Consider the following 26838-nt stretch of genomic DNA (forward strand, 5'->3'; position numbering starts at 1 on the left):
ATAGATAGATAGATAGATAGATAGATAGATAGATAGATAGATAGATAGATAGATAGATAGATAGATAGATAGATAGATAGATGATGGACGGACGGACGGACGGATGGATGGACGGACGGACGGATGGGCGGATGGATGAATGGATGGGCGGACGGTCAGATCGATATACAGGTAGATAGATCGATAGACAGTCTTAAGTCAGTTAGACAGAATTAGATCTATAGATAGAAAATAATCGCAGACGTAAGATACAGTAATGGTGAGTCGGAGGAGCTCCAGCAGGTGGCAGCACTCAATCGTCTCTGACTTGCTGACATCAGTCTGTTGTCAGTGAAAGAAAAGATACAGTCGTCTGAGTTTGCCGTCCAGATTTTTGGTGTTTTTTTAAACTGAAAAGATGGAGGAGTATCATTCTGGAGATGAAGTAAGTGTCATTTAAGAGATGACACCGTTATTATTACTAACTCTTTTCAAATCTAGCAAACAACAGACCGGTGCTTTTAATGCTAGCCTGCTAACCGCTTCATCCGGAAACATAAGATTACTTTAGCGTCTATAAACCTTGATGTTTTCACGTATCTACGTCTTTTATATATACAACGATCACAAAAAGTTAATTTTAACTTGCATTTTACGTTACTGAGTCATAAGATTTGATGTAAAATGATTCAGGGTGTGGCCAAAACAACGTCAGTTTGAATCACAAAGCATAACGATAATAACGTATAATAATATGAACATATTTGCATTTTTAGATTTTATACTTAAGCTTACACATCTTTAACATGCTTGTGAAACCCCTAATTAGCTATAGTTTAACTACAAATAAAAAAACATGGTTATTGTAGTTACCATGCTAACTATAAGATTAACCATGGTTTTGCTGCATTAACCATAATTTAAACATTACATCTGTATCAAAACTGTAGTGTTATTGCACCCAAATCATAAACTTTTACTATAATAAATCCATGGATCATTTTTACTGTGCTGAAGTGTTATAAAATAATCTAACGTTATAAACCTTTCAAAATTTCTCATTTCAGGTTTCTTTCAACCCAGATGATGCAAGTAATGTTGTAAAGGAGGTAATATTCACACACACACACACACACACACACTGACAGTAAAAATAGTAAAACAATCTTTAGTTACTTTGGTGTGTATCTGAATAAATGAATTGTATTGTTGTTAGTCTCTTGTATAACCCATGCCTGCAGGGCGAATGTTAGCCTATTTATTTGAGATCAAGTATCGCTCCATTAACTCTGTCTGTGTGTTTTATCGGTGGGTCAGTGCATCGAGGGGATTATTGGTGGTGTGGACTACAGCCAGAACAAAGTCAACCAGTGGACGGCCAGCATAGTCGAGCACTCTCTCACTCAGTTAGTCAAACAAGGCAAACCCTTCAAATACATTGGTATGTTTTATCTTGTATGTAAATGTTTATGATGTCATGCATCTGATCATATATTTACAGTTATGTGATTGACATTATATTGATTGTGTATAATTGATCAATTTTCAGTCAACTGTGCTGTGATGCAGAAAAGCGGCGCAGGTCTTCACACAGCCAACTCTTGTTATTGGGACACTACCACTGACGGTAAAGCTTTTAGTTTGTAATAACAAGGTAGAGCTTCTATGGTTTAGCTCAACGTATGAATGTCATTATATAATGCAGGTATTATACGTGAAACATAGATTCTTTTAATGGACCTGCAGTGAATAGTATAAATAATATAAAAGTGAAAATAAATAATATTTTTATTTATTTATTACAATTTACAATGTATTTTTTGCTTAATGTATTTATGTATTATGAATTATATGTTATATTGCCTTTATTGGTTATAAGTTCAACTATAAGTCAGAAAATATCAAAACCTGGAAAAGTCATGGAATTTTGACATGGCTTTTTCCAGGCCTGGAAAATTTTTTAGGAAAAACAGAAAAACCAACAAAGTTTTTGAACAGTCATAGAAATAAGATATCTGTATACTTATAGGTTATATTATACAGGTTATACTTTAGGTTATTTACTTCTTTTCTGTCCTTGGCCAATAACAAACCCTCACATTATTAATGTGGTGTAACCATTATCTAAATCAATTTTACATAAATATAAAAATACATTGAAAGTAAATAGATTGTTGAGCGTTTTATGATAGGCAGTAAAAACATGCTTTGTTTTTCTTTTACCACGCATATGTAGACATCACATAAAACATTAGATCATGAAAAATTACTTCATGGAAAATTCATGGAATTTTAGTAGTAAAAACATGTATGAACCCAGAGCTACATATATCAAAGAATAATAAAAAAGTACTCAAACATTTTCCTTTAAAAAATAAAATTAATAATAAATAATATTATTCAAATTAAATATATATTTAAATTCATTGCATTTATAAAAAAAGCATATTGGTCACGTTTTATTATAAAAATCAACAATTAGCATTTATAAATAAGCTTTTATTAATCTAAATTCATTTAAAACATTTACCAAAGATTATGAAACATTAAAACAAATATATTACTTGTATGTGATCTAAAGGGTTACCAAACACTATGGGAGCTAGGTGGCACTATAGCATCTATTTTTCAGATAAAATTCTCATATAGTAAACAACATAAGGCTGTATGTACAACTGATTTTATTCATTATTTCATAAGTGCTCAGCATAATTGAGCACACCCTATTATGAAAAGAAATATTTGTATCCATTTCTCAGTGAAAATAGGCAATATATTTTGGTGCATTTAAACAAAACAGATTTATTAAACAGATATATTTATTAAAATAATATTTTAATATTATAATACAACTATAATACCACTATTATAATACAAACAAACTCAAACAAAATATTCTAAAAATAAAATTACAACCTAAAAAATGTACAGGTACATTTTTCTATTTGTTTGCTTCTCTTCATTTTTTTCATCTTTTTGAAAAAAACTATTTTATATTTTTTTATAACATAAAAATGGGTGTACTAGTGTTTGGACCATTATCATAAGTTATTTTGTTAGATAAGCTCCAGATTTGTCTTCAGTACGGATTAATCTAATGTATATGCACAAATATAATATTCTATAGCTTTCTATTAAAAATATGAATTTAAAAGAGAGATTTGTGAGGGGTGTACTTGCACTGTACTAGCATAATAATTATTTATTAATGTGTGTGTTTACAGGAAGTTGCACAGTGAGGTGGGAGAACCGGACTATGTATTGCGTCGTCAGTGTGTTTGCAGTGGCCATTGCACTATGAGCTGAGTCCCACACATGCACACACACACACACACACACACACACACTGAAGATCAAAGCCAGCTTCACTCACATGTCTATTATTAAGCTTTTTGCTTCAACACATCGGCTTAAACATCAGCCATGTTCAGCTCCTGTCTGTTTGGCCTGATACAATGTTTAGACTGAATTGTAAGCTCTTATCTACTACAATGTATCTATATTTGCTTCTCTGTTTTTGGACCTGCAAAGGTATCATGCACCTTTGCTCTGTATAGAATGAAATGAAAATTTGTTGATGGTAATTATTAAAGTAGTTTGTTTTGGGTTTAATAATACAGTGTTATGAATTCATCTGAATGTTTTTTTTTTTAGTTTTCAGCCACCAAAGGGCATGCAACTTTGTTTAAGCTTGACATAAAGACAGAGAAATGTAAAATTATTCACACATGATGTACGAATGTCATGTCATGTCATAATAGTTGTTCAGCATTATTTTAGGGAATTGAAAATGAGTTTTATCCCCGGCTCTTAAGTTTAAAAACAGCCAGAACACAATCATTTTGCTGAAAGATTTATACAAGAAAATGACTTTTTGTTTGTTTGTTTGTTTGTTTATTTATTCAGTTAATTAACCACACACACATTTCCTCTACAATAATGTTAAATAATTGAATTGCCAAATCTTATTAACATGAAAAACAAGTACTGGAATTAAAAGCTTTGTTTGATTCACTATTTGACTGTTTCTGCATTGATGTGCTTTATGTAACATGATCATTTACCATTGTGGAATTAATCAGTTGAGTCCCGCCAGATTTTGTAACTCAAGATTTCATAAGCTTTAACTTCCACCTAAGAAAGAGGAAGCTGGGTGGTTTCACAGCTAACCATTTAAATTTAATTTGTATATAAATTCAGTTATTTCTCCATCACGATCATATCTAGATCAGCAACAAAATGTCATACAAGATATACTTGAAAAATGTACACTGCAAAAATACTTTTCTTAAAAAGATTTTGCAAACTAGGGTCTTGTGATATTTAAGATACAGTTGAAGTCAGAATTATTGGCCTACCTGTTTATTTTTCCCCAATTTCTGTTTAACTGAGAATATTGTTTTCACCACATTTCTAATCATAATCGTTTTACTAATCGACTCATTTCTAATAACTGATTTATTTTATCTTTGCCATCATCAAAGTAAATATTTAAGTAGATATTTTTCAAGACACTTCTATACAGCTTAAAGTGACATTTAAAGGCTTAACTACATTAATTAGGTTAACTAGGCAGATTAGGTTAATTAGGCAAGTTATTGTATAATGTTGGTTTGTTCTGTAGACTATCGAAACTAAATTTAGCCTAAAGGGGCTAATAAGTTTGACCTTAAAATGGAGTTTAAAAAAAATCTAAACTTAGACATACTGTGAAAATGTCCTTGCTCTGTTAAACATCATTTGGGAAATATTTAACAAAATAAAAAGTTCAAAAGGGGGCTAATAATTCTGACTTCAACTGTATATATCATTTTAAGATATAACAATCAAAATAAAACACTTATTTGACATTTAGCAGTAAAATAGGGCTGATGTAATTGTTTATTTGCAAAATGTGTATTACACTATTGAAATATTAGTTAAAACAGTGGATGGGGGAAGGGCTTCACATAATTGGATTAAATTATCCAACAAAAACTGGACATACTCAAAACAAACAAAAAATGTTGATTTCCACACAGTTCCGTTATATTGTCTCAACACAAATCGATAAGTTAAATACATTTTTACAAATTTAAGTGGATTGAACATAAAACAAAGACCGCAAGATTTGTGTAAATTCATAAGTAGTTTAAACAAGCAGCAAAAAATACTTTGAGTGAAGTTTGGAAATCCCTAAAATACAAAAATATTAATATTTGTTAAAACAGCACTGACATTACACAGCCAAGATCCTCTAGGTTTGAAATGGGTGGGTTTCCGTGGGTTCTTAAAAGTTTTAAAAGTCGATAAACCAAATATGACAAAATCAAGGTCCTTAAATGTATTTTAAAAGTCTTTACGATGTTTTAAATTTTGTTCAAGCGTTGTCCAAAGTGTTTGACTCCAAAACGGCATAAATATATTTATTGGGAGGCAATGATGGGTAAGGGCCAATGGAGTGAACTTGGCCAGGACATTGGGGTTACACCCCTAATCTAAATAATGTGAGAAGTGCCATGGGATTTACAATGACCACAGAGAATCACGACCTCGGTTTAATGTGTTAAATAGGTTTATTGTGTCCCCTTCACTATACTGAGGCATTAGGACTCACACATAACACAGGTTGAGCGCCCCCTGCTGGCCTCACTAACACCACTTCCAACAGCAACCTAGTTTTCCCATGTGGTCTCCCATCCAGGTAATGACCAGGTTCAGCCCTGTTTAGCTTCGGTGAGTAAGCGGTCTTGGGCTGATATGGCTGTGACATTCATGTACTATATATGTGAGCATTTTTATATTCGTCATAAATATAAATTTTGTTTAAGCGTTGTCCAAAGTGTTTGACTCCAAAAAAGCATAAATATATCGTTTTCCTCGATCCATGCGATTGGTTTGGGCTGGGCGTGTCTGGCCAAGCTCCACCGGACCAGAGTATATGCTCCAGCTTGGCTGCCCCTGGTCCCAAACGTGGGAAGGTGATGTGATGCACTCCGAGTGTAGAGAAACGGACGGCAAAATGGGAAAATGTGTACGCCTGGTTGAAGAAAGACAAGTTTAAACAGTGGCTGAAGCCTAATGCTGAAAACAACCACGTAATTTATTCCTTCAAGCTTTGTTTCTTCTGAGCTTATCTGAGTTCTGTTGCATGGTTGTGCTCCATTGATTTATTTAACTACAACTGTTTATTAACAAATGTTTAAGTTAAAGGTTTGATACTGATTAGAACTTCAAGTGGAGATGAGCTCTTAAAATATTCTGAGAAGGTCTTTAGAAAGTCTTAAAATGGTATTGAAATTACCTTTAGGATTATATTATTTAATCATGTAATCCATAAAAAGTGATTGTAATCTGATTTCTAACTTTAAATTATAAATACTTCATCTTTGAAATCTGTTTGCGTAATCCAGACTAGGCATGGGACGGAAACCGGTGTCAAGGTTTACAGCCAATAAAATTTCTCTTATATCGTCAGTTTTATATCCAGCACTGCATAGATATAGTTGTTAGAGAACAAACCAACAAAATAAAACAATGTTCCCCATATTTTATCACAAACATGATTTGTCCAAACAGTGGATGTTTCTTGCAGCACATCAGAAGTTTTCCTTGTTGAAAATAAACTCAGTTCCGCCCTCAGTGTGTGAAAGGCACTGCTTGCTCAGAGCTTTTCCCAGTGCAGTAGGACCACACAGAAATACACCTACTTTTGTACTAGGAGAAAAAAAAATAGTTAGTAATGCACAGTAACTTGACAAAAATATTGTGCATTTTATTTACACACTCTACTTACCCAGGGTGTTGGGATGCAATGAGACTGAACTCATTGTCCCAGTTGGGTTTTCCATAGCGAGTTTTCTGCTTAAGCCCAGTGATAGGATCGTCCTCCGCTTCATATTGAACTCTGAGATGAGCTGCCTTTAACAGTAAACAAAATAAAATGACTTCCTTTTTCACTTAATCTCCTCTTAAACTGTTGTGACTAATCCCATGCAAAATAAAAGTTTGCATTTAGTTAATTTTGTGTTTACTGTGTATATTTATTACGTATTGTATATATAAATGCATCCATGTATCTGAGTATGCATGTATAGAAAATGCTTACTCATATATATCAAAATTATATGTGAATATTAATATATTTGTCTATTTTATAAGTATATACATGTGCAATATGTGTGTGCATTTATATATACATACACATCCATGTATATCCATGCATAGAAAATGCATACATATGAGCAATATCACACGAGTAGCTGTGCGATATGGCTGTATATCGGCACTGGTGGGAGGCGTGCGTTGCCTTAGTGCCCCCACCAGTGCCGATATATGCTACGAGTGTGATATTGCGTTTATACAACAGTTTGACGGCATAATTGTGTATATGAAAACAAAATCAAACATGGAGAGTCTCAAAAACCCTTTTGTATGAGGAACTACTTTCTTCCGGATTTAAATCATAAGCTGACAGTTAAACAGTTGAGTTCGCATCTTTTAAACTTTAGAGCTTTAGTGTCTGCTTTTTGCTGGTTTTATGTGGGTGGAGTAATACACAAAGTGTAAAGAGGCTGTAGGAGTTCTGATATTGCAGAATATTGCACGGCTATCAGCCAATTTGATTCGAGAACCAGACAGAACTGTTGTTTGTGTATATATATATATATATATATATATATATATATATATATATATATATATATACATAAAATTATATGTGACTATTATTATATATGTAAATATTTGTAAAGTATATGCCATGTAATGTGTATTTATATAGCACATTTATTGTGTATGGCCATACACCCAAAGCGCTTCATAATCATGAGAGGGGGGTCTCTCCACACTACCACCAGTGTGCAGCATCCACTTGGATAATGTGACGGCAGCCACAGGACAACGGTGCCAGTGCGCTCACCACACACCGGCTATAGGTGGAGTGGAGAGACAGTGATAGAGTCAATTCAGTGGATGGAGATGATTAGAAGACGATGATGGGTAAGGGTCAATGGAGTGAATTTGGTCAGGACACCGGGGTTACACCGCTAATCTTTACGAGAAGTGCAATGGGATTTTTAATGACCACAGAAAGTCAGGACCTCGGTTTAACGTCTCATCCAAAAGACGGCGCTCACTGACATTATTGTGTCCCCTTCAATATACTGGGGCATTAGGACTCACACAGACCCCAGGTTGAGCGCCCACTGCCGGCGTTACTAACACTACTTCCAACAGCAACTTAGTTTTCCCATGTGGGCCCTGTTTAGCTTCAGTGAGTAACCGGTCTTGGGCTGAGGGGTGATATGTTTGTGGCATTCATGTACAATATGTGTGTGCATTTTTATATACGTAATAAATATACACAGTAGGGGAATTTTTTTTTTTAAAGAGGAAAAATCAAGAGAAACAAAAACTATAAAATGTTTAAAATATTTACAATTTATTTATTTATGTATTTGCAATTATTTTGCTTGAATTTATTATTTTTTTATTTCTAAAATTGTTCTATGACATAAATATATATATTAAATTGAGAAATGGATAAAAATACAAAATATTAAGGTGTACTCATTTATGTTGAGCACAAGTTCAGGTTTACAGACACACACATAGAAAATAAATGAAATATGTCCTGAAAAAAGTCCCACCTGTGACAGCTAAGGGTTTAAAGTGATAGTTCACTCAAATATGAACATCTAATCACCATTTCATTCACCCTCACCAAGAGCTTCTTCTCTTAAACACCAAAGAAGATATTTTGAAGAATATGGAAGTTAATAGCTGCCAGTTTTACACATTCTTCCAAATATCTTCTTCTGTGTTCAACAGAGAACAAAAACTTGAATATGTTTGGGTCAAAATGAGGCAGAATAAATGGTGAGCAGTTATTCTTTTTGGGGCGAGCTATCAGTGTTTTTTGGGGCGTGTTTTTTGGGGCGTGCTATCAAAAGTTCACAGTGTCTAACAATAAACAAGCGTATGTTGATCACCCACCTCAGCATCTTTCCAGCGTGTTAGATAGATGTTGTAACTGAGGAAATCACTCATGTTTTTGTCAGACATTTGCTTTTCCAAACTCTGCAGCAGGTCAGCGAACCATTCAAAAGCCTGAGTCTCCGGACACAGCCAATAGAAATAGATCTGCAAAGGTCATGACAGAATATTAGTCAACGTTGTAAAAATAAATGGATTTTCGATCCCAGGAAGTCAGTTAATGATCAACAAGTAAACATTTTGGGTTAACAGTACATTTAAGAATTTATTACATTATATTAATTGATGTAATTTAATTGTGAAGATCTTTACAATGGGGTTGATTCAATATTTACCTGATATATTGTGGTAGAAAGGTCTACGTGAACAGGAAGTTGCTGCCGACGTTTATTTTTAATATGATAATGTATTTGCCACTAAAATAGAATATTGAAAAGGAGGCGGGGTTTTATTTTTCTGCTCCTCCTCTTATCTTTCACTTGCAGCAAACTAACAGTTAGAGGGGCGTGGCTATGCATATTTTGCCCATGTGTCACACTGATGTCATCAGAGAAGCTCTGCCATTCCAGAGTGGATGCAAATGGTTAGGTTTTGATTAAAGACAAAGTTTCTTTGAGACAAGCATTCTGTTTAAATGGGGAAACATCAAATTCTCTAAAATTGCTAGCCAAGCTTATGAATAAATTTCATTTTAGGAATCACCAATAAAATTCAACAGCAACTGTTTCTTTAGTTTCATTTTAAAATGTTTGAATGCCACAAAATCTGCAGAATCTCAAGTCTGGTCCGACTGGTTCCAGCAAGATTCTGAAGTGTCCCATGATTTCACATGGGTTGATCACGTTATAATGACAAAATGACAGATGTAGTATGTCTGAGTTATATTCATACTACTTGCATTCCTACTGTATAGAACATACATTTCTAACAGCAGAGTAATACATTTAGGGTGTTTTTTATATTATAGAGAGAAATAACAGATAAACTAAGAGGGGGATCATAACAGGTTTATAAGTGAAGACCGGGGCTGGCGGGCACACCGTTACAAAACCGCCCAGTTTTACACTACCAGTCTGTCATTTTTTACCTGCAAAAATAATTTAAAAACCTCCCAAATGGGCAGGAAACCGCCTAATCTGAAAACACTGGGCGCGGATCCGAGCGTGATTGCTGAATTCACATATGCCAAACGAACCATGCTTACTGGGCAAACGAGACAGATTCCGACACAAAAAATCTAGGTGTGAAAGCACCCTTAAATTGAAATGCAGTACCTACTGAGTAGTAGGCAGTTTAAGATGCAGTCTTTATTAAAGATTACTAAAACAAATGTTTGTTTTTGTTTTTCAGTGGATTAACTTGCAAATTAAGGAATTGTTCACCTTAAGTCTAACAGTGATTTCATGACTTCAAATACATTTAAAATATTTATAAGAACATTAAAATACTTGTCTAAGATGTACAGTAAAACACATTGATTATTCAACAAAATAAATTCTGAACATCTCTTTATCCACCGCTCAGTTATTATATCAGTTTATTTAAATGTTTACCATGTCAACCCATTCACCATGCTGATCTCACGAGGAAACGTAAGTATTTTACATTTTGTCAATTTAGTGGCTAATTTGTACGAGTTTAGTCGTACGAAAATGTACGATTTTAAAAAGGAGGCGTAGCACCTAACCCTACTCCTAACCCCTACTGTCATTGAGTAATGAGCAAATCCTAATAAATTGTATGAATTAGATCAGTGGTTCCCAACCTGGGGTCCGCGCCCCCCTAAGGGGGGCGCCAGAGTTCACAAGGGGGGCGCGGGAGAGGATAAGTATTGAGGTAGAAAAAGGCATAAAAATGCTCCACTATTATATAGGGCTGTACAATTAATCGAAAATCCGATTTCGATTTCAAACGATTATAAAAAAGCATTAATCAAGATAAACGATTATATGCATCATATACCGCCACCTTTCCAGCTGTGCACGCGTTGCTCTTTAAAGCGCGAATGTGTGTGTGCAGCACGCACACGCAGCCAGAAGCATGCGGCCAGTCAGCATTCGCTCTCATTTGCACACTGAGACGAGCAGAGGAGCGCAGACATCTAAAGTCATTAACGTGAGCGCTTTAATGGTCAAATAGGTGTCAAAACGCGGTGTTTCGTGATTATTTATATTAGCCCCCATTTGTGTAATAAACAAACAAGTTGAGAATCAATAGACGTGAAAGAGAAACCATTAAAGAGACAGCGCGAAATATTCCTGCTGCCGCCTGTTTTATCATTAATCAAACATAACGAGAAAATGTTTCTCTGAAGGATTTTTGTAGCTAAAGTGTTTTTCTTACAGTGAAGATGCTTAAAGCAGTTTGTTTAATATTTTTATTTAATTGTATTTATTTCTCTTTCCTTTGCAGGCTGGAAAATAACTGTATGTTAACACTTGAAGTCAGAATTATTAGCCCTCCTGAATATTAGCTGAATATTAACTTTTCCTGCCCAATTTCTGTTTCATAGAAAGAAGTTTTTTTTTCTGAACATAAAAGTTTTGATATATCATTTCTAATTACTGATTTATTTTATCTTTGCTGTGATGACAGCACATAATATTTTACTAGATATTTTTCAAAATACAACCATTCAGATTAAAGTGCAGTTCAAAGGCTTAATTAGGGTAATTAGGCAAGTCATCAAAAATATTTATTGCTTAAGGGGGCTAATAATATTGACCTTAAAATAGCTTTCAAAATATTTAAACTTGCTTTTATTCTAGCTAAAATAAAACAAATAAGCCTAGAAGAAAAATATTAGAGGAAATACTGTTAAAATTCCTTGTTCTGTTAAACATAATTTGGGAAATATTTATAAAAAAAAAATTCTCAGGAGCGCTAATAATTTTATTGTATTTTTTCTGATACTCGTTTTGAATAATCGTGATTACAATTATGACCAAAATAATTGTGATTATGATTTTTCCCAATATCGAGCAGCCCTACTATTATATATGTATTTTTTAGTACCAAAAAAAAAAATCAAAACACATGCTTAAAATTCCAACATAATAGTAAAAATAATTAAAATAAATAACTTTAAATAATTATTTAAATTTTGCTCACTTGCGCAATGTGGTTGTCCAACGTCTCGTAAAGGCAAAATCAAAACAAAAATGGCAGAGAAACGTAAATGCAATGATTCTTTAGAGGTGAAGAAAAAGATTAGACAGTATGTCAAAGCCTACCTAAATTTTGGTTTTATTGAAGGCCAAGACAAGTTAAAACTGATTATTTTATATTTTGTATACATATTATATATTAATATTACACAAACACACACATACTGTATGTATGTATATATATATATATATATATATATATATATATATATATATATATATATACAGTACATATGTGTGTGCGTGCGTGTGTATTTATATGGTGGGGGTGCTCCAATGTTTGTATATGTTCATGGGGGGGGGCCCTAAGAAAAAGGTTGGGAACCACTGAATTAGATCGTGTGAATTCATACGAATTAGCCACTAATCTAAAAAGTTTGAGATTGCCGTGAGATTGGGTTGGTTTTACACTTAAAATACTACACTATAAACAAGGCATTTTCCAAAGGTATCACTATTTATGACCTTTTTAGTGAAGACGTTTTGGTTCTCCTGGACGTGTTTATACCAGACAGACTTCAGAACAGAAGCAAAGGGCGTCACACCAATACCAGCACCAACCAGCATCACCGCTTCATAACGAAAGACATCTTCACTGGCTGTCCCAAACGGCCCGTCCACTGCCATCCTACATGGAGGACAACAGACAACATTAATGGATGACAAACATACAACATTTAACAGTGCTACAGTTGAGCATTGTGTTGTTTGCATTAGTAGACTTTTAAGTCCTCAACAGTAAAAGTTAGAAATGAAGAAACACATAAGGAGAAATGGCTACCAAAATTCACAGATGTTGAAATCAACGCATTGCCAACCATCTCACACAGAAACCTCCTCTCCCATCACTTCTCTTTTTTCAACAGCGATTGTTCACCCACATCCCCTTTTTCACACACGTATTTTCCTACTTTACATGAGAGACTTACTGGTACTATTAAAAAGCCCACAGCTGTGTTATTTGAATTGGACTTGCACCTGAGAAACCTTACATTACAGAGGCAATTCACCCTAAAATGACCATTTTGTCATGACTTATTCACTCCTCATGTTGTTCAGATGATTTTGAAGAATGTCCATGTAATGAATATATACTTTGATGTGTTCATATATTCAATTAAATGTAACAAATAAAAATCCAACGTTCAAATGTTTGTTCTGGAAATGTATGCTAATGAACGATATTTGGACTTAACCACGCCAACTTCGCTAAGTGCTGCAAAACTATAGTTATACAACTTTTAGTGAGGAAGGAGGATAGGCTGACGTCTATATTTTTTAATGCCATGCGATCTACCCACGATACCTTTGCGATCGACGTATTGGTCACCCCTGCTTTAAGCTTTCATTATTCTGTATATACGGCATATATAGTTCTAGGGTCAGGAAGTTCATTAGTACTCAATATTGTAATGTATTACTTTCAAAAGTAACTTTCCCCAACACTGTCCAAAATAATATCATAAATGTGAACTGTTCCTTGAAATAACTCACTTTGATGGTGTCCAACAAAATGTTTTATGTTTTATCAACATCACCATCATATATTTCCAAATATGTATGACTTTCTTTGTTTTGGTGTAGAAGATTGTCTATACCCTATCCCCCCTCAAATTGATAGCTGTCCAATACGGTATTGAGAATGAACCAGGTTTACAGCAGCATGAGGGTAAGTTCTCATCAATCTTACTTTGGTAGTGTCCAAGCATCCAGCACCGCAGTCTTATCCCCTCCACAGGCAGAGTAAAGTGCCTGCGTCCAGTCCCCTACGATTCGGATGTGCACGCTGAAGTGGTCTTCCTCCGGGGCAGAGGTGAGGGTGAAGGGATGCCATTCTAACTGAGAGATCGACGGGCACATCATGAAAATATATTGGCCCACCTCCATCTTAAAGCCTTTCTTCTTCATCTGCAGCTCAAGGGTTTTGGAAGGGTGCGTTACAACCTGTAAAGTAGCAATGAAATGATGAGAATAAGAAATTGAATGATTCTTTGAATGTAGGAGAGTAACTGTACCCACATACACTGTAAAACCTGCAGGGTTCCACACAATTTATTTATATCATTTAAGTTAACTTAACAAATTAATGTGGATTGAACATAAAACAATTAATTTGTCCCCAAAAAAATCTCAAGAATTGTGTTGATTCAGCTCATTTTAAATAAGTATTTTAAACAAACAGCAAGCATATTTTTTGTATGTAGTCATACAGAAAATCTTTGTTAAAGTTTTTTGTTTTATTTTAGTATGCAAGAGAGACAAAATACTGTTTCAAGAGTTCACACTTAGCTGATGATTGATTATTAAGCATGTTTGGCATGCTGTCCCCGGAGAGAGCCCTGAGTTTATAAGACCCTCGGGCCCATGGCTCCCTCTCGTTTGCAGGGAGAGAGAGGAATTTGACCTTAGGTAGGTCTCGATAACTGAGAGAGATATACTGCTGATTAAAAGCTAATTAATCTATTATTAAGCTAATTGATCTATTGTGCTGATTTGGTTTGGTCAATTCACCTATGTCGCAAGTTTTTGGACTGTGGGAGGAAACCGGAGAGACAACAGTGCTAACCACTGGGCTGCCGTGCTGCACTATCAAGGAAAAGGGAGGAGGAGTAGTGGTAGAAGGCGGGATTCTTCAAGATGAAGATAACTGAGGTAGGAAACTCTGGTTATTTATACCGAGTTTGAAATCTAGAGTGAGTAAAAGGGCTTGCAAAAATCGCCTTTAGTGGGCAAAGAACCATATATTATTTGTCACGACACTGATTACAATATATTAGGGCTGTGAGATTTGACTAAATATATGATGCATGGAAAGAATAAGTCTGTTGTTTCATATTATGCTTCACTGTGTTTTTCATGGTGTCAGAAAATACTTTGCTTATAGTAATACTTTTTCATAATTTTTATGAACCAATTTTATACGCTATTGTGGGGATGCAGACACAAACATGAATAACAGCATTGTGAGAAACTTGCAGTCTTGAAAGTACAAACAATGTTAACATTTTGCATTTTATTTAGCTATATTTGTTATTAATACTTTAATGTTGGACCTGTTATCAGTTATTTTAAAAATGGTTTATATTTTAATAATACTATTTATTTCTGCATTTTAATCCAACATTTGCACTAAAGTTTTAAATGATGTAAGAAATATGATCACATAAAAATGATTGTATGGCATTTAGCATAAATGACATCAAAACGACAAACGTATCCAACAAACACCATGATGCAAGGTTAAAGCTTCCAACAACAACTGAGGATTAAATTCAAGATTATTTATCAATATCAACGTTAACAGCACAGGGAATCCTCTTGAACTGTAGTTATGTAATGAACATCGGTTTCCTCTACTATCCAAGCTAGTGAAATTATTTCTTGCTATACCTGACACCAGCACACAAAGTGAAAGAAATTTTCTTTGGCCGGCAACACAGTAACAAGGCAAAGAGCAAGCCTGCATCCCTCTCACATGGATGTGCTTGTATTTCTAAATGCAAGATCCATGAGCTTGACCAAAGACTGTCTGTGACTAGAGGATGAGAGCAGGGATGACTTGTGTTCTGTATAAAGTCGGATGAAGTAAGATTCTATTCATAATTTCTGTCGAAAACCTGGGTAAATATAAAATGATTAAATTGCAAGATGGGCTCTTTATTCGTAGTTGCATTGCTGTTTATTTTTATGACTTTTAAATATAAAAATACGTTTTCTCATACATTATATCTGCATGTTAAAATATCATGCAGTCATTTGTTAGTTTACTGTGTCTAAGCATATTTTATTTATTATTTTAATATTTTTTATTTATTTAAATAATTTATTTATAAATAGTTTATTTATTATTTATTTTCTGTTTGGCTGTATAGGCTATTGTCGCTTGTTAAACTATTTCTTTTCTGAACCAAAATAATTTTCATTCTTGTTATCACTGCTGGAAACTTAAATATTACAGTTATTTTTTTAAATCAGACTACTTATTGTATAACAGACTATTACTTGTGCACACATGGTCGTTTGCATAATCTTAAGTATATATTCATTCATTTTGTTATTTTAGTAAGTGTTGAAATGTAGCAGAAATTAAATGATTGAATGAGATTTAGTCTAGGTCAAAACAATTTTATTAACCTTTTAATTCGTTTTATGAATACTGTGTTATGAATATGAGTTTTCAAAACGCATTTTAGGTTTCGGGTGTGGCTACTTTTACTTTATATAGCCTTAATTAAATGTATAATTAAAATGCAATAATTAGCCTACAGCTTTTTTCTTTTGTATTATAAATATTTCATTTAGGTATTTTCAATTTCAACTTTTTATTTATGCAATATTTATTAATTTAGGCTATTTATTTTTTGTGGGTCAGCTGTATTGCTGACGAGAACTGTTTTTGTCTTTCTGAACTGGTTTAAGTAATTAAGTTTCACTTAGTTCTTAATACTGCTGAAAACATGTTAAATAATAAAGTTACTTTAATAACTTAAACTTAAAGTATTACAGGATAAACACAAGTTTGCTTTGCATATACAGCAAGCTTATGATGCAAATGTTAAATGACAATGTTGCGTGCAGCTTTTTATTTTTATATTACTCTGTAACTTAAAAAAGTATTATAATGTTTTAACAATTTATGTTAGTCCTATGAAATTAATGGATTCGTCTATGAACTAATTAAATGTGTATTGAAAAGGATTTCTTTCTGTCTTTTTAACTAGTAGCTCGAACCATGGGTAGTCGAGTAACTCCAGTATTGTTTTGAAAAGAAACTGATTAGCAGAAACCGCAAGTTGTGCAAGCCCTAATATATACAGTGCGTATCGTTGTATGGGATTTTGCCCTATAGAAAGAGTTAAAGACAGGGCCACATTTTGTAAACCACAGTTCATATAAACTACAGTACTTTGCTTTTCCCCCTTGCTAAATGAAAACATACTAATCCATAACTCTTGTGTACCATTACAGCCTTACTTGTTTCACTAACCTTAGTAATGACCACTTTTTGCTGCGAGCGGTAGAAGCGCACCAGTCTCTCACAGACATACAGGAACATGGGGCCAACCACCCACTTCCATGTCTGTAAGGGGATGTATTTGTTAAAATGCAATATTTATTTGTCAAATTGAGCAAGACGCATTTGAGATTCTATTATTATGATTCACCTTTGGTGGGTTTCCTGCAAAGATGGGTACTGGGCAGTCGGTGCCATTTTGGCCCCACTTCTCAAACTTGCTGTGACATATAGTTGGGTCATGAACGTGTAGATCTGCATCAGTCTGGCCTCGAACAATACGCCTATACACACAAAAACACACACACACACACACACACGAATAATTAATAATGCATGATAATTATTCAGCCATTGTTTTTTGCCTTCTTAGAATGAAGTGAATGAGACGCGTCAAGATATTGAACAGAGACTGCTGGAAAACCTGCCTTTGTAATCTTAAAACTGTCAAAAATGAGTGAGTGCTTTCAATCTTCTCCTTATTGGTGTAAAGTTTAAACAGGAATTGTGGAATTGACAGTGGACTGGAGCGAGGGGTGAGTGCCAATCACTGTGAGTGACACCTGTCAAAAACAGTAAAAATGTGCTGGAGTCTGTGCTTAAATTACATTTGACACTTTAGGCTAGACTCCAGCTAGACTGAAATTCAGTCATCTAAATATCTGCATTTTTGACAGAAATGTTTTAAAGCTTTAACTGGAATGAGAACTGAACATTTGTGATTGGTAATATTTCTTAAATGTTCTTTAAAAGCCATGTAGCAAAGGTTACATTCTTTTATTCTAAATACATTCATTCAGTTTCCTTTAGCTTAGTCCCTTATTTATCAAGGGTTGCAATAGCGGAATGAACCGCTAACTATTCCGGCATATGTTTTAAGCATCAGATGCCCTTCCAGCCGCAACCTAGTACTGGGAAATTCCCATACACTTTTGCATTTACACAAACGGGGTGAACATGGAAACTCCACACACAAATGGCAATTGGCCCAACTGGGACTAGAACCAGGGACCTTCTTGCTGTGAGGTAGAGGTCTGAATTGCTGTGAGGTATAAATTTCCGAATAAAGCGCGAGAGCGGTCGATAACAGGTTTAATTTGGGACAGGAGCGGGCCGTCTAGCAATATCGCTCCCGACTCCAGAGCGAGCGAGCACGCGTATGTAACGTTATGTGTGACTGAAACAGCGCGATGCTGTGTTTAGCTTGTTTGTTCGTTGTGTGTGTGTGTGTATGTGTGTGTGTGTATGTGTGTGTGCGTGCACTAATGAGAGGTGTGTGTGTGTGCGCGAATGAGAGAGAGAGAGCTTTGCCTGTGTGTGAGTTTATACAGACAGCTGTCTGGACTCTGCATAGCAGGGTGGATTTCGATTTTGTTCTCCCCCTGCTCTTTAGCGGGATCGGGTGCGGCGGGTAGAAACCGGGGCGGGTCGGGCAGTGGGACAACAAATGCTGAATATAAGAGGGAGCGGTCGGGTTCGGGCTAAAACCTGGCGGGAGCGGGATTCAAAATTTAGTACCGCGCAGATCTACTGTGAGGCGACAGTGCTAAGTGATGCATTCTAAATACATAACAAATGGAAATAACTGTCATTACGTTTTTAAATAAGTGTTTTCTATATTTAATGATGCTTATTTTATTTTAGAATGACTATTTTGAAAAAAAAAAAATATATATATATATATATATATATATATATATATATATTTTTTTTTTTTACACTTTATATTAATATATGAATTAATATTTTATGTATATTTAAGTGTGTATTTTATTTATGCAAAATGTTAAAATGTTTAATATTTTGTGGAAACAAACTTTAACAGAACATCATTTATCTCAAACTGAACTTTTTTAGAATTTTTTTTTAAATGCCTTTGCTGTCACCTTTGACAAATTAAATGTTTTCTTTCTGAATAAAATTATTACCCTTTTTTTAAAGGTAGTTTTATAATATACTTCAGTGTTCTTCCTTAATAATCTGTATATGCTGCATATGTCTAAAACATCTGAAATAGAATGTTTTTTTAAATATTTCATTGCGTTTGCTTATTTAAAATAACCAGTAATTGATTCTGCTGTCAAATAAAATGTACTTTTTTGGGGTATCAATTTGCAAAAAATATATATGAATAGAAGCAAACCCTCACCCGATTCCATGAAGCACCAATCCAATGAAAAAGACGATAAACAGGTGATGCGTGAACCAGAAGACCTCAAAGTAGGACCTTCGGATGACCTCCATGGAGGAGGTGATGATGAGGATGAGGGCGAGGGTGATCACGACACCCGTCAATCCTGCTACTGTCGTAAACATCACTATGGTCGGGTTCTGGAAAATACAAAACAATGATAATAAATGATAATAAAATGCACTACACAAAGGAGACGAAAGCTGTGAATTAAAGAAACTAATGATTTGGTGGAGCTGCTCTTCAGTTGATCATCCTTCAGTGGTGACATTTGTATTAAACTGTACTAAATTAGTTTTAATTTTACTAGAAATATACCAGCATTATACACTATACTCCTGCCTGCCTGATTTGCTTGAATTCTCCACAATATTAAATATTGCTATGACTTTTTATTCTCTTTTTTAATCTATGTTAAGCTGCTTTGGCCACATTGTTAAAAGCACTATAGAAATAAATGTCTGTTTAATGTAATTGTAAATCAGGTGGTTTAACCATGTGACACACATTTTGTTATTAAACTACAATGCAAAATTACCCCCTTCTAATAATTGACTAATACTGATGAATAAAATGTACAAAATTGTTAGGATACTAAATAGCAGTCTCAATATAATGTGTTCATATGGTAAAGTATGTTAGTATTTCCACAAAAAAAGAATAAAGATAATTCAATATATACAAAATAGCACAGACTGAAAATATAGTCAAACTCTGAGGTTATAAAAGCACAATCCTTTAAACTTTTGAAATGATTTCTCCTGTTGTCAAAAGCAACACAGTAAACAAATTATTTATTTATTTCCCTTTGGCTCAGTCTCTGATTTATCGTAGGTCGCCACAGCCGATGCCCCTCTAGCTGCAACCCATTACTGGGAAACACCTATACACACTCATTCACTACGGCCAATTTAGTTTATTCAATTACCCTATACCGCATGCCTTTGGATTGTGGGGATAAACTTGAGCACCCGGAGAGAACCCACATAAACACAGGGAGAACATGCAATCTCCACACAGAATTGCCAACTGGCCCAGCCGCGACTCTAAGCAGGGATGTTCTTAATGTGAGGCGACAGTGCTAACCACTGAGCAACCGTGCCACCCCAAATTCATAATTATTATTGAAAAATATAAAAACTTCTTCTATTTAAAAGAATGTAATATGCAATTTCTTGATCCTCTGTTTGACTTCTTGGGTTAATTCAATTTCCACGCAAGAGTGCCCTCTAGCTTTTGGATGAGATTTACTACTGATCACAGAGCTGTGCGCACCTGACAAGATGTTCATAACAATTAAAGCATTTGCTAAATCATGATTTTAATTTCATTTAGATTAATCGAGAAGGCCTACTGCAAAGATGCAGTTCTTGGATATTATTTTTATTCACAATACAGTGGTATCCAGCATGCACTGTACAATTTGCATGTACAATTGAGGAATGCACACTACGAGCTGATAACAATTAAGATTTGTCTATATACAGAATATTTTTTGATTCAGGGATAACAGTTTAGCTCAAAATCTTCCTAAATGTTTTACTTAAAAATGGTCTTTTAATGGTATGAGTTTTTACATTTTTTGGTGAACTTACTATCCTTGTTGTATGAATACATCTTTTTATAACGGTCATGGGATATGAACGTTGACATAGCAACATGGCACTATTAATGTTTTAGTTACTGTATGATGATCATGGGCTTCTCTATTTAATGCACTATTGTGGCTCATCATTGCGACAGAATCTTTTTCACAACAGAATGATGTAACTGTGGGCGGAAGTGGGAGTAAATGCTGCAGGGCTGAACTGAAATCAGCTGGAGTATTGTTGCATAACGAACAGGATTGGAATCTCCATTTCAACAGGAACTTCTGTTAATGCTGAGATTGAGTGATTTTGAAATGAGCTAAAATCTTGCAGAACTCACCGTGTCATTGCTCCTGATGGGGTTCAGGTAGGATCTGTTGTCATTGTTGCCAATCTGAGAGAGCACATACGGCAGGTGACTGCTGTTGATCATCAGCTGAGAGTCCATGAATCTCTCAAAGTTAAACAGGTGGGCTATGATGTGGACGGCTGGGAGAATAAGATATATGTTAATATAATGTAATATAATGTATGCAAGACATTTACCAATGATTTTTAAAAATTATTTAACTGCTATATTAAAGTTTTAATTTTTAAAATAAATGTATAAAAACTAAACACTAACAAACAAACTGACTTTACTTTAAAAAGTGTGTAAACCTATTGTGACTTGGAATTTTTAAGTAGACTTATTTTTTTTATCATTTTGCATATATTTAATTTACTTAACAATTTTAGTCAACTAATTAGACATTTAAAAACAACAATGACAAATAATAAACAATACAAAAACATAAAAATGACTAGAACTAACTAAATAAAACAAACCTAAAACTAACAAAAGCAGACATTAAAATTAAATAAAAATATTAAATAAATCCTAATTAAACTTTTAAAAACTTTATTTTTAAACATTTTATTTATTTATGATTACTATTATTATTATTCAGGATTCTTAGCCACCGGAGGACAAGGGGGATAGGCCTACGTCCTCCTCACTGTTAGAGCTTATTTAGAAACAGGTGATTAATAATAAAATTAACGTAAATTTTGGATCTCATTCAGCTGCAATTCTTAAATATCCGCTACATCCCTGTTGCTATTATTTGTGTTTATTTATTTTGTACTTTAAATTCTAGGTTTTGAGGGCATTAAAAAAGATTTGAAAATAGGTTTGGTAGAGGATTTAAAGATAGACTTAAGACTTTTTCACAGTACCTGTGTGGAAGGCAATCATGTAGGCCACCAATTTGTGGAAAGTGATGTTTCTGTCAAGCTGTCGAGCTGCAGTGCGGCTGCAGCACTGTAAACACATTAATGAGGAGATTCAGATTCCCTTTTCATTATGATTGCATTCAAAATTGCCCCATACCAGCTGTGTAACCATAGCGGATGCACTCAATCAGTCCCACAATACACCAATTACAAGTTTAACAACCACACGACTTAACCATAAACATATAGAAAAAGCATTTCTATTATAGGCTATGCATCCCTTAGACCACGCACCACCATACCTAGGTAGTAAGTCAAATTTATCCGTTTTACTTTTCATTCATTCATTCATTTTCTTGTCGGCTTAGTCCAGGCCCGGATTAAAAACTCAGGGGCCCCTGGGCACATTGTCTTGTAAGGCCCCCTACCACCCCTATAGTTGAATTTAAAAAATAAGAATAATGTAATAATTTTTTAATAAAATTAATCTATAATTTGTTGCCCACAAATTTAAATAAATGCTATATAGTACATATGTATTTATAGTCTACAAAGATTTAACTTATTTTTCAAAGCATTGAATAAAAATATTAATAAAACTATATATATATATATACATATATATATATATATATATATATATATATATATATATATATATATATATATATATATATATATATATATATATATATATATATATATTTAAGGGTATTTTAATGTATTGCTTTTACAAACTTATAAAGCATATTATTGCCATGGCATATAACGCACAATGCTTCTCCAATCCAGTTCTATGAATCTGAGTTCTATCAATCTGAGTCTTTCATAATACAAACACTGATTTACTGTGTCTCTCCTTCTCTCCCTGTATTTTCTCTACTCTTCTCGTGAAGAAGACTTGATTATAAACCTAAAAGTATCCGAAATCACAGACACTATACCTCTTCTCTCCCGTCTCTCTCCTCTTCTGGGCCTTTCTCTCTCTCTCTCTCTCCCTCTCTCTCTCCTTTTCTGTCTGTCTCTCACACGATGAATCCAGTCCGCGCTGCCGTTAACCTCCTCCGCCTGGTTAATGCTAGCTTCTCATCATTTAAAGTTACCATAATGTCTTCTGTACCCTCATTCTCCTTATCATAGGTCTGTTTAAAAATGGTGTGTATGAAAAATGCCTCAATGAAGATGCCTCCTCTCCTCTTTCTCTCGCGTTTGCTAAATACACTTGTCCACTCATTTTTGATCTATGACAGATATAACGTTACACTACAGTCCGCTCAGTTTAGTGCGGGTTATTACAAAACTGACGTTTCAGCGCTTGACCAAATACAGCATTCTGTTTAGTTAAAGAAAAAAAGGCAGTTTAAATATAATAATAATATTAATGTGTTATCGCGATTTTTTTGCTCAGAGGAAATACAGTTGTCTGAGCAATATAGTTTTTGCAGAGAGGGAGGAACCTACAATAAGGCTAAACATTATTTAATACCCACGAGACACTTGTGACTTTAAATCACATTTACATTATTTTTAAAAAATGTTTTCTTCCTGATAAAAATAAATATATTTCCAATCTGATATGTAATGGGGAGAAAAAAAGTAGCACGAGTTCAGCTGATGGTGGATTCGAACCGAGTTTATAATTTATCGCGCCAAAAGATGAACCTGTGCGCTTTACAAGTGCGCCACTGCGGCTGTAATGTTAAATGGCTCTTCACTCTTCTTGTCTCTATCAATCAAGCATCGACGGGCGTAAACCCTGAAAAGCTTATTCCAACTAGACGCGCTATTTGCAATTAGCGAAAAAAAGACACTCCGAAATTGTCCTTTTTTTTCTCCCCCCTCGCAGGGGCCCCTAGTGCGAACGGGCCCCTGGGCCTGTGCCCATAATGCCCATTGGTTAATCCGGCCCTGGCTTAGTCCCTTTATTAATCAGGGGTCGCCACAGCGGAATAAACCACCAACTTATCCAGCATATTTTTACGCAACGGATGCTCTTCCAGCCGCAACCCATCTCTGGGAAACATCCACGCACACATTCATTTATACTCATACACTACGGACAATTTAGACTACCCAATTCACCTGACACCTGTACCGCATGTCTTTGGACTGTGTGGGGGAAACCGGAGCACCCGGAGGAAACCCACGCAAACGCAGGGAGAACATGCAAACTCCACACAGAAACGCCAACTGAGTCAAGGATCGAACCAGCGACCTTCTTGCTGAGAGGCGACAGCACTACCCACTGCATCACCCACTCCGTTTTACTTTTATGCCAAAAATTAATAGATTAAAGATTATACCATACTTTTTATCCATTTTCTTCCATATATCAAAACTTTATTTTTGATTAGTATATGCTTAATTTAGACAACGTCTATTCAATGTTTACAATTTTGAACACTCAGATTCGAGACTTTCAAATGTAGCATATTCGATCTCAATCAAATAATCATAGCAGAACATAAACAAAAAGTTTATCCTTGTGCATATATATCTTACTTTTTCAAAAAACTGACATTATAATTTATAATCGCAATCCTGTCGGATTTGTCAGGGTCACACTATGCATGGACTCAACATCTTGCCCCAAAGGAAGAATTTGCGCGCCAAATTATACGCATATGACCACAAGATGGCGACCACAGCCGAATTATATCGGTGGACGTTTCAAAATTGTTAATTTAACATTTGTATGAGTATTATGGCAGAAAAAAACGTTGTTTTATTACTAGACAGCTCACTGACAGATACAATTATCACAGGGTCTGACTAAGAAAATCTCATTTGTCTGATTTATCAACTAGCAAAGCACTTACAACGGCATCCCTTCGCCTGAGTGCTCGAATTCACTCACTTCTTTTCATTACTACCTTGAAGTGAACTATATTAGTGGACTCAAGTAAGGAATAGTGAATGAATGTCAATTTCGGATACAGCCCAAGTAGACAAACCTGTATAGATCCTCGGAGAAACGAGAGCAGATTTCTGCAGACCGGCAGCAGGATCAACATGCAGTTAAAGTTGAGACATGCAGCTGGAGCTCTGGCCCACGAGAGAGCATGCTGAGGAGGACAGAAAAACACAGGTGGGACTTTCATTTCCTATTTCCAGCTCCTATTTTCCAGCTTTATTCAACAATTTCACGCAAGACAAGTACTAAAAATTGTGTGTAGAGGAAAATATAAAAAATATGCTAAAATGTTGGTTAAATAAGAACTGCAGGACATTTTTTGAGATATAAATATGTATTTTTTTATTTAAATCGAGATAAATTTATTTTTAGGTTTTAACTTAAACGCTGCATTTTAAGAAATGGTCAGTCAAAATAATTACGGCATCACATTTACAACCAAAATGTAATTTTTGATTGTTAATGCTAAATATTAAAATAAGAATACAACATTGTGTATGTATAGCTGTACCAAAAATAATATTTTAATTTATTAGTGAAACAAAACCATGGTTAATTGAATTAATTATTTATTTGATTAATTATTCAATTATCGTTGCTAAATTTGCTAATTTCCATTAGGCAATTAAAATATTGGCCTTATAATTGCATTAACACTATATAATAGCATGTAAGATACAAACAGTTACAAATCCTAAAGGGTGCAGTAAATACTACGAATAGAATACAAAAATACATCTATTAATACAATAAATATTGAAAATGTATACATTATTTGACACTTACCCCAAGAATGACTCTAGTATAGTAGTATTTGTCAATCAAAAAGGCCATGTAAAAATATACAAAGAGAAACACATTGATCCCGAGCCATACCAGCTGAAATACACAAACAAAAGAAGCGTAAAACAGAAATATAATGTTTGAAATTTATAATTTGATAACAAAACGCAAAAGTAATAATAAAAAAAAAGACTAGTTGTAAAAAAATCATAATCCCGATAGCTTACGATAACAAAAACGGATAGTCCTTCATTTGCAGCAAAGTTTCCCATGATGTTGAGCAGAGTTGAAAGAGAAGATCAGGAGATGAGATCGAGAGAAAGTGAGCCACAAGACAGAAAGAGGACTCGGCATTGAATCAGGAAATGTCACAAATTTGAATCAATCTAGCAAAGTTCCTCTGGCTAAAGAGGATGGCCATGTGAACTCTCACTTCTCCTTCTGTTGTTGAGTTAACCCTGTTTAGTCTATTTACAAGCGTTATATGATTTAAAGAACTCTTCTGCTTTTGTTACAGCCACTTTTTTGAACATGCATGTATAACTCTAAATGAGTTATACCTTGGCCCATATATAGAATTTGCACAATGCTATAAAATATGCTGCAAAAAACACATTAGTTTTATCTGTACTTGGATAAACTATTGTTAGTAAAGCAAAACCATAGTTAATTTAATTAACACAACTTCTTGTTCTTGTTAGCTGAATTGGTTAATTTTCATGTAGAAATGGGGTTTAAAATGGGTTATAATTTGGGCCACAAGGAAATCTGCTCATTCCATCTATTTACTTTATTTTTTGTTCTGATTTGTTTTGTCTAGTTTTTAGCTCATTATCTTAAAATCATTCCACAGAAAAAGCAAAAATGTCTTCAGTTCTGTCTTTCTCTGGTTAAACAGCAAAAAATGTGAAAATTGAACCACCACATATAGAATAAGCATAAATAAATGAAAATTAAGTGTGTGTTTCATATAAGATAGATAGATAGATAGATAGATAGATAGATAGATA

The 26838-nt window shown here is 34.4% G+C and overlaps 3 protein-coding genes across 3 annotated transcripts in view; 2 read left to right on the plus strand and 1 right to left on the minus strand.

The window, feature by feature from the left end:
* Nucleotides 1–313: 313 nt before the first annotated feature.
* Nucleotides 314–3996, plus strand: dynlt3 (dynein light chain Tctex-type 3). The gene is given in 5 exon segments (NM_205608.1): nt 314–424; nt 1047–1088; nt 1297–1420; nt 1529–1606; nt 3204–3996. Coding segments are annotated over 5 exon segments (348 nt in total). The 5' UTR covers nt 314–397; the 3' UTR covers nt 3281–3996.
* An 846-nt stretch (nt 3997–4842) lies between these two features.
* cybb (cytochrome b-245, beta polypeptide (chronic granulomatous disease)) lies at nt 4843–26180 on the minus strand. Its single transcript, NM_200414.1, is given in 13 exon segments — nt 4843–6675; nt 6755–6879; nt 8956–9102; nt 12588–12750; nt 13813–14066; nt 17110–17202; nt 17288–17420; nt 19286–19467; nt 21257–21405; nt 22135–22219; nt 25086–25196; nt 25832–25924; nt 26056–26180. Coding segments are annotated over 13 exon segments (1698 nt in total). The 5' UTR covers nt 26101–26180; the 3' UTR covers nt 4843–6557.
* Nucleotides 24729–26838, plus strand: part of grpr (gastrin-releasing peptide receptor) — a 64419-nt gene continuing 62309 nt past the window's right edge. Inside the window, exon 1 of the mRNA XM_087273857.1 lies at nt 24729–25219. The gene's annotated coding sequence lies outside the window, so the exon portion shown is untranslated. The remainder of the gene's footprint in view (nt 25220–26838) is intronic.

Source organism: Danio rerio, chromosome 11, assembly GCF_052040795.2.
Source record: "Danio rerio strain M-AB ecotype USA chromosome 11, GRCz13ab, whole genome shotgun sequence".
Lineage (NCBI taxonomy): Eukaryota > Metazoa > Chordata > Actinopteri > Cypriniformes > Danionidae > Danio > Danio rerio.